The sequence below is a fragment of the Abrus precatorius genome, unplaced genomic scaffold (assembly GCF_003935025.1).
Source record: "Abrus precatorius isolate BTA unplaced genomic scaffold, Abrus_2018 Scaffold8, whole genome shotgun sequence".
Taxonomy (NCBI): Eukaryota; Viridiplantae; Streptophyta; class Magnoliopsida; order Fabales; family Fabaceae; genus Abrus; species Abrus precatorius.
This window is the reverse complement of record NW_020874428.1, coordinates 17566190-17576480: the sequence shown is the minus strand read 5'-3', so window position 1 is coordinate 17576480 and position 10291 is coordinate 17566190. Positions and strand designations below refer to the sequence as shown.

Below are 10291 nucleotides of genomic sequence, written 5' to 3'. Positions count from 1 at the left end.
ATCTTATGTTATAAAAATAATATAAAAATTAGATTGAAAATTTTTACACAAATAATAACAAATCTTATTATAATTATTTTATAACTTTTTTCTTCTTGTAACCCGGCCGACATTAAAAGGTTATTTTTAACTTAAGGCAATTGAAATCTATTTCCGATATACAAAAATGCTGGTGACACATCGGTCAATAACTTTTTATAATTGATTGTTTTATTTTTTTCAAAAGTTAAATATTTATTTTTTAAATTTAATTATTTTTTTAAAAAATTAATTATAAAAATATATTAAAGAGTACGTTTTCTAAAAAAATTATGGTAAATATTTCTGGTCCTATATATGCTTTGCTTGGTTCGCATTTCAAAGGGAGCTAGAGAGGTGAGGACAAAACTGGTGAAGATCTAACCCAGTAACCATGAGGAGCTTTATGGACCTCAAAATATGGCTACTTAAATTGGTTACCTTGTCAAGTTTGCTCTGCTTGTCCCATGGAAGACCAAATCATGAGTTCCGAGTAAGAGCTGTTAATCTTGGTGGTTGGTTGGTTACTGAAGGTTGGATTAAACCTTCTCTCTTCGATGGCATTCCAAATAAGGATTTCTTGGTAAGTAAATATATTAATAATTGCATTACTTACTCTTTAGTTTTTTTAATACTCTTTATGTCTCCATTCATGATAATGAAAAATTTTTCCTTTTAATTTTTGAGGATGGAACTGGCCTTCAATTCAAGTCCGTGACTACAAGGAAATACCTCAGTGCAGAGTATGGAGGAGGAAATATCATAGTTGCAAACCGCACAGATGCTTCGAATTGGGAAACATTCACGGTGAGTAAGCTATTCCATATGCATTTAGAGAAATGTTATTCAATATATATTTTAAATTTATAAAAAATATCATACGAGTCCCACTTTTTAATTTAATATGTTGTACTCGTATTTGTGTATGTATATCATTCATTAATCAATTAGAAGCACTAAATTGGATTATAATTTAAAATGTGATGTTGGATGTTACATTTTGATGGTGTTATATTGTGTTTAGTTGTGGAGGATAAACGAGGATACTTTCAGATTGAGGGTGTTCAACAAACAGTTTGTGGGCTTAAATGGGATTAACGTTGTTGCTGTTATCGATGTTCCCTCTCATTCTGAGACGTTTGATATTGTAAAGGAAAGTGGCAATTCAAGCCGTGTTCGAATCAGAGCATCTAGTGGATACTTCTTGCAGGTAATCAATCCCCTGCTGTTGAGTATTTGATTAAGAAAAATAATCATTTGAGCCCATTAAATGAGCGTAAAATGAGCAAAGAGAAGACAAAAATAAAATGAATAATGTAATAATGAAAGAAGAGGGAAAAAAAAAGGTATAACGATTGAATTAATGAGCAAAGCAGTAGGAAAATGACAGAATGCTTTAAGTTTTGTGCCATATAAGATTTACCTCATTTCAATTCCTGCACTGTACAGAAGCAACAAAGGAAAACGACCTTGAGAAAACAAAAATGTTTTATTGACAATTTTACCAGATAATTATAGCTTATTTCTTATTTGATAGTTTTAATTTTCAGATGTATGTATAAAAAAGATAAAAATAAAAAATAAAAATAATTATTATTATACACACCATATTTTTTGGTTATTTGAATAACAGAAGTGTTTGAAAAACACACAAAGACATTTCAAGACAGAAGAGTGTTTCAGTATCGTCACTATCCCATCACGAAGTCGCCGCATGGATCTTTAAATTTAAAATAAAAAGAATTTATCTTTCTCCTTTTTCTTCTTTAATAGCTCTACCCCAAACAACACTTAAAGAGCAGCCAGTTGATATGCCATCAGTTTCCTTCATTCGCTCATTTTAGAATGAATTTTCTTCTTAACAATAAAGATAGGATAACGAAATATAGAGATATATATGTGTATAAAAGATAAAATTAAACTAATTTTATATACTATTAAATATAATATTAGTTATTTAATATTTAAATAACTAAATTATATATATAAAAAGGAATTTGCATGCATCCTGTCCCCTCCTCGGATCTACCACCCAACTTGGGGGAATTAGATTAATGTAATAAATAAACAACTTTTCTAAAGTATTTAAGGAATAAGCAATAAAAACTAATGTATGATAATTTTCATTAAAAATACTAAGATATAGTAGAATTCAATACATAATAATATTTAATGTTACATTTTTTAATAAAAACTTGTAAATTTTTTATTTCTTAACATTTTTATTGACTACATATTAAAAACATTAATAAATAAATTAAATTTACATATTATTTTTGTTCAGTACGTAGTTCCTTTCCATTGCTTTACAATTTTAATGTGGGTCCATTTTTTATATTTAATCTGTATTCTTAAAATATTGATTCACGTTTTCCTTATTTTAATCTTATAAAAGTACCACAAGTTTATACTGGTATTAACGTTGTACGCTACAAAACATAAAAATATAACCTGGTTGACTTGCAGGCAAAGACAGAGGAGTTGGTGACTGCCGATGTTTCAAAGGTGAGGGGATGGAGAAACGATGACCCAACCGTATTTGTGATGACAATTGCTACAAGGTTGCAAGGTGAATTCCAAGTAACAAATGGTTATGGACCCACAAAAGCTCCACAAGTTATGAAGGTAAACATTGATACGAATTAAAATAAAGAATTCGCCAATGGTGTCTAAGGATAAGTTGCGTTAATTTACTTATAATTTAAAATTATATATATATATATATATATATATATATATACGTGTGAGTAAGATTTTTTCATACTATTACAGGTCTAAAAACGTTTAAAATTGATTTAAATTTTTTATTTAATTTACATATAATAATAATAATAAAATAATAAATTGTAACTTGATAGATATAAGTTAAATAAAAAGTTTAAATTAAATATAAATTTTTTTAAATTTATACTAATATAAAAAAATCTGTCCCATATATATATATATATATATATATATATATATATTATTACAAGTTGTATGCATATATTAAATTTAAAATAATATAATTCCGGAATAAATAAATAGATGGCACGTGGTGCTGAAAATTTTATAGACAATTGTCATTGACCTCTTACAACTATTGATTTATTGTTGCATGGAAACTCCCCCTTCACATGGGATGTTCCAGTGAAGAACTTAAATACTCTAGTATGTTGAATACATGTATGGTTATGTAGAAAGACGAAGGGATAATTTCTATCAAATAAAGAATTATCAAACAAATATTTTTTTGCACAATTATATTATATTAATTAATAATACGAGAGAATTTAAATTTTTCTTGGGACTAGAAATGACAATGGGTAAAGTACCCGACAGACACCCGCAAAATTTACCTACAATGGGTAGGGTATTTACTCGCCATATGGGTACGGATATGAGTGTGGGTAAAAACCTTCAAATTTTAATGGGGATGGGTATTTAAGTACCCACCCTGCCCCATACCCGCATATATATATATATATATATATATATATATATATGTTTGAACTTTATTCTACAATTATGTATTCAATTTTTGTATTATTATATTACTCATGTGAAGTTATATAAGATTAATGTAAAAATATATTTAATAATAAAGTAAACCAAAAATTTATTTTAGTTTATATTTTTAATAGAAAAATTTATTTACTATTTTATATCATTTAATTAGACTAATACAATTTAATTATTATATAGTTAATATGAGATTAACTTTTTTTTAAAAATATTATTTATATATGACACACATAAAATATTTTTCACACAAATATTTTTGTTAATAAAATCATATTAATGTTTAAATCATAAAGTGAATGATAAATAATAAATATATTATAAATATTTTATAAATTTTACAATCACCTACTATTATCGTAAATTTATTATTTATTAATAATATTTAAATTTTATTTTTTATATTTTAATTTAAAATAATATTTTTCTATACAACATATGTATTACAAGCACAACTATAATCTATTGAATCTAAATAATATTATTCTTACTATTTATTCACGTTCAAAAAAGTTTTTGAAAAGATACTTTCGTATAGTATATGAGTTAAAAATACTAAGATTAATATATATATATATATATATATATAATATTATATTATATTATTTTAATTAAATTTATTATTTTTCTTACAATTTCAAATTCAAAAGTTAAAAAAAATATTTTATGTATTCATTTTCTGTTGTTAGTATTGAACTTCTCTACTCTAACTCTATTCTCATTCTCAATGTTTGTCTCATTAAAACTTAACAACTATGAAACGGTATTCATTAGAGTTAGTTGTCAATACCGTCATAAGAGGTCACCAAGTGATCCCACACGAAGGAACAACCATTGTGCAGATCTATTTCATTGTCGCTCTTACATTGTTAATCGATTAAATCTCACACAAGATAAGGTTATAACTGACAAGTAACTTGTGTGTTTAGTTTCGCTTATTATTTCTAAAAATTTTAATTTAGAAAATTATTATACTAAGATACATTTAGTATTTATGATCTTTGAATATTTATTTTTTATCTATGTTTGTACATTTTTCGACAATTACATATTGAATTTTTGTATTATTATGCTATTTATGTGAAGTTATATAAACATATTTTTCTTTATAAATATTTTTTTCTCAAACAAACGCGGGTAATGGATTCAAGATGAGTATGCAGGTACCTAAAGAGTACGGATACGAGGATTAATGTTCATACTCATACAGATATGGGACCGGGTACTTACCCATACCCTACCCATTGTCATCCCTACTTGGGACTTATATTAACTGGGTATCTAAATTTCTTAATATCTATGTTACTGTTGTGTAATTGTGGTTAAAAACCATGTATTATGTGGACATCTTTAAATTTTTACGAAATAAATTTAGAGATATTAATAAAATAAAAGAATAGAAATAAAAATAATTATTTCTTTTGTTTAATGTATTATTAATTGGATAATTTTATTTGAATTTTCAAATGGCATCTACGTAATTGTTGCAAGAATAAAATTAAAGTGAAATTAGAAAATAACTTAACTTGATAGATAATAATGTAAATAATTACTTAAGAGAGCTAAATGATAATATTGATGAGAAAAGTAAAGTAGATTTCTCATGACACTTACTGATAAAACACAAATGTAAAAAAAATTAAAAAAAAATCAATTTCAAGGAAACGGAAAAATACTAAAAATTGTTAATGAGTGTAACATTTGTAAAATATGATTGTTCAAATTGTTAACAGCAGAAGAAATAAGTGAAAGAAAAATGCTTCGAGAAATTCAACGAAATTATTGATGTATCGAAGAATTAAGTTAATTAGCTGATTGAGATCTCATTATTATAATTTGCCTCTTAACTTTTGAACATTATAATATATAATAAATAAGTAAATGGTTGAGGGTGTGTGTTCTCACAGGAACACTGGAACACTTTTATTGTTGAAGATGATTTCAAGTTCATAGCCAATAACGGATTGAACACTGTTAGAATTCCAGTTGGCTGGTGGATAGCAAGTGATCCAACACCACCCAAACCTTACGTGGGAGGTTCCTTGCACGCACTAGACAACGCCTTCTTGTGGGCACAGTAAGTCCACAAACTAATTGATAAACAACTTTTTGATAGTTATATGGCTTTAGCTAGATTCTTAAATGAAATGTTTTAGTTAATTGTCACTTGAGATTAATGATCCACATGCAGGAAATATGGATTGAAAGTGATCATTGACCTACATGCTGCACCCGGTTCTCAAAGTGGCTACGAGCACAGCTCTTCAAGAGATGGCTCACAAGATTGGGGAAAATCAGATGAAACAATCCACCAAACAGTTCAAGTTATAGACTTCTTGACTGCAAGGTTTATATTCTCTTACTTTGTTTATCAAACATGTTATAAAAGTAATAATTTTTATTAAGAACATAATTTATTAAGTCAAGTATAGCAAATGTTTATATTTTTAATAAAAAAAAATACGGCTTTTATATGAAATTAGTCTTTCCTGTTAATGTTTACAAAATTTATAATCAATAATATAGCATGCCATTTTCATCCAAGATGCATAAGTGAGTTTCAAGTTGTTGTGCCTCGCAGATATGCAAAAAGCCCAAACCTTTATGCAGTTGAGCTTTTGAATGAGCCTCGTGCACCTGGTGCCACGGTAGAGATGTTGAGCAAGTACTACAAAGCTGGTTATGAAGTAGTGCGCAAGCACTCTTCCACAGCCTATGTGGTGTTGTCAAACAGGCTAGGACCCTCAGACCCCAAGGAATTCTTACCTCTTGCGAGTGGCCTTAAGCGATCTGTGATTGATGTTCACTATTATAGCGTCCTTAATGACACATTTACCAACTTTACTGTCCAAGAACACATTGATTTCATCAAAACTAACCGCGCATCAGAGTTGAATTTGGTTACAGCCTCAAATGGTCCTCTTAGTTTTGTCGGTAAGTCTTCAAAATCATCCTTCATTTACAAAGAAATTGAGTTTACATTTTACTCGATCTTTTTAGCATCACTTTCAAATGTTTCAATGGCAATTTAAATCTAATCAATAAAACAACCTAATTTTTGTGAGTCTTCAAAAATTTGTTAAAGTAACATTTAGCTTATACCTATATCAATAATTTTATCACATTTTTATTCTTTCCCTTTTAAAAACAGTATACATAAGTTAAATCTCTCTTTTCATGTAATTTTAATATTATATTAATAAAATATTACATATATTTTTTTGTAGTTTTTTAATACATTCCAGATAATTTTATTAAACAACTATAATTTAATTAGTTACTTATAAAATTATAAACAAGCTAATTTTAACAAACAAAACCTAATTATAAAATTAGTTATCACCAACTACTTCAATATTTTTAAAAATAATAATTTGGTGAAACTAATTTATTCTATTATAATAATTGATAAAATTAATATTTTTTTAAATGTGCATACTTGTATTAAATGACATCTAATATGAGAAGAATGAAGCAGATAATAGTTTAAATGTATCAATTTTTTTAAAATCGGTCAACATGCACGAAATAAGAAGTTATATATAATAAATTTTTATTTTTAAAATTTAATATAATTAAATACCTTGATATTATTAAATGTTATAATTTTTAATAAAAAATTATTATATATAACTTATTTTATTGCACATGTTAAAAAATTGTAAAAGTATTTAAATGTTTTAATTTATGAAATCATATAATTTGTTATTTTATATTATTGCTTATTTTTGTTCAATAGCAAATAATCAAATGGTAACTCTTTATTTTATTTTAGACTTCGTGTTATTTAAGTTTTGAATTCGCTCTATACTAATTTTGATTCAAGGTGAATGGGTTGCTGAGTGGGAAGTTATTGGAGCTACAAAAAGGGACTACCAAAGATTTGCCAAGGCCCAAATAAATGTTTATCGACGAGCAACATTTGGTTGGGGTTATTGGACTTTAAAGAATGTCAGAAACCACTGGAGTCTAGAGTGGATGATCAAGAATGGTTATATAAAGCTAACTTAGAGAGTTTTCTCCAAGGGGCAGCACTTCCCTCTACTAGTCATATTTTCTTATGTGAACCCGTCATAATAATTACCTTTGCATGTCCTTACGTCAACGGCGAAGAAAGGGCGCAAAACATTGTAACCTTTTTATTAGCAAATAATATAAAAAATAATGGAATATTGATGGGCTAAAAAGAAAGGATAAAACTCCTACAAAATATGTTTAAATCTAAAGTGAATTTTGAGTTAACAAAAGTATACTATATCAAAGTTATGGATAGATAGTTTTACTCGATCTATCCGAATTTAAAATACTCGAAGCAATTGAAACTAAAATTGTGTGGATAAAAACATGTCAAGTAAAAGAAAATATAATTTAACAGATTGAATTGAGTTCATGGGAGTTGCTTAAATTCAATCCAATAGTATTTGACATGTATAAGAATATATATAAAAGAGAGATTTTTTTTTAGAAACTCTAATCTCTTCTCTTCCTATATCTTCCTATATCTTGTAACATCATTATTTCTTATCTAATATAAATAGTAGTTTATATTGATGAATAAAAATTAAATAAATTTCTTGTTATATTTATAATTAAAAGAATTAAAAAAGAGTAAAACTTGTATTTTTATTATTAAATTCATGAAAATTCAAAGATATTCAAAGTCTTTGAAATGAAATAGTTTTGAAAATTTTGATTTATCAATACACAAAAAACTATAATTTTTATGTAAACAATTTACTTACTTCATATTATATATACATATAAACTTAAAACATAAACAACATTACTTCTTAAGAAGTAAATTTCTAAATGAAACTTAAATGTAAATTAAAAGCAAAATAATTAGCTATTAATATTACAAATACTTCAAATTAATGGTTACAACAAAATTTACCAGAGTGTTAGAAATTTTAAATTTGATATTAAAATAATTATAACATTATTAATTTAAAATAGAAGCTTAATAAAATATTATAAATTTTAAATAATTCAAATCTTACATAGCAGTCTTTCTTCATAATATTATTAGAGTATGATCCTAGAACGAGCCAACCTTCTTTTAATTCTCTTCGATTTTGTCTACTGAAAATAGTTAGTAAAGGTGAATATTCTCTGCCCCATTAAACCCTTTATTTTATAAATAAATCATATAACACAAAAATATTATACAATACAATGTGCACTAAGATAATACTAACTCATATATTGTATTCATAAATTTTACAGCAGATCAAACATAATAATAATAATCATATGATTAGTATTTTCAAATATATATTAGACTCATATCATTTCATATATCCTTACATTGAGTAGTATGTAATAATCAAATTAATCAATGCATTACAATACATATATTATAATTAAATCCGTTGATGTATTACGATACTTATATTTTAATCACACTAATTAATCCGTTATGACTCACTTATTACAATCACACATCTCACAACTCTACATTCATTGCCCCTAGATCCCTTGAGGCCTTCCATAAATATATAGTTACTAGTTAGCTGCAGTAACACAGATACAACGTATGTCGACCAGTCTCCTTTTAGCAAAAGTATAGTCAAGAAATGAGTGTGTGACCTATGATGCTTTCACTTTCAACAAATCATTATGCACTCACTTAAAAATAGTAATCACCATTCTCATTTCTCTAAGATTTTTTAAATCGTCTCCAAACTCTATCTTCTCAGTGTATTTTTGTAATTATCTATACACACTCTCAACATTTCTCATGATATTAACTTTCTTAGCATTTTCACATGACACATAATGTATAAGCATTTCTCTTTCCACTTTGATAATATAAATAACTTTAATTTTTCATGCATTTTCATTTACATCAACCCTCTATTCATGAGTTTTTACTAATAAAACATTTTATCATCTGATGGTGTGAATACATATTTTTTTATTATTTTAATAATGCAAAAACAAAAAAAAGAGAAAAAGAAAGGGGATATTAAAAAGGGAAAGAGAGCATTTTGGAGGGCAAAAAAAAAGGGATTGAAAAGAAAGTCGAAGAGAAATAATAATAATAAAAAAAGACATAGAGAAGCATTAGAAGCAGAAAAAAAGAAAGCAAAGATTTTGACCCATACTCACATATACTTATTCTCCTCCAATCACGACTATCAAGAGTTTAACTTCTGTCGAGGTGAGTATTTGTTAGGTCTAAATCTTCTTGTCTTATGCAAAGTGTTCCATTTCTTGTTTGAAATTGCTCGAGACATTTTAGAATTATTTTTTTATGTATTTCATATATTTTATTTTGTTATTAACTTTTAACATCTTATTCTTTTTATTTTATTTTATTTATTTATTTTTTAATTTTCTTTAATTCTTTTTTATCTTTATAAATAATTATATTAATAATGGTAGAATGAATAAGAATAATGTTGAAAATTAAATTCCTTATTTTATGTTATATAATTGCCTTTTTCTTAGTGATTTATTTATTAGTCTCGCTTAATTGTTCATTAATATTACTTTCATTATTAAGTTAGTATAATTTGTCTTGAGTTTATATTGTCTTTTATTTTATGATTGAGAAGTTATATTTAATTTCAGAATCATAATAAACAAATAAAATTAATTCAACAATTTATAATACTAATGTGTAGTAACTCTACTTTTATGCATTATTAATTCAAAACCTATAAGTACCAACGTTACCATAGGTTTTACACAACATCAATATATTGAAAATTTTATTCGATTTCTAAAAGAAATCCATTATTATTCTTTTAGTTAAAATCAATCATCT

The 10291-nt window shown here is 26.0% G+C and overlaps 1 protein-coding gene across 1 annotated transcript; it reads left to right on the top strand.

Annotated features, from left to right (window-relative positions):
• Positions 1-412: 412 nt before the first annotated feature.
• On the top strand, positions 413-7530 carry LOC113874350 (probable glucan 1,3-beta-glucosidase A). Its single transcript, XM_027512577.1, has 8 exons — positions 413-601; positions 706-825; positions 1043-1228; positions 2485-2643; positions 5427-5596; positions 5711-5866; positions 6101-6453; positions 7346-7530. The coding sequence occupies exons 1-8, from the start codon at positions 413-415 to the stop codon at positions 7528-7530; spliced, it is 1518 nt and encodes a 505-aa protein (XP_027368378.1).
• The last annotated feature ends 2761 nt before the right edge of the window (positions 7531-10291 follow it).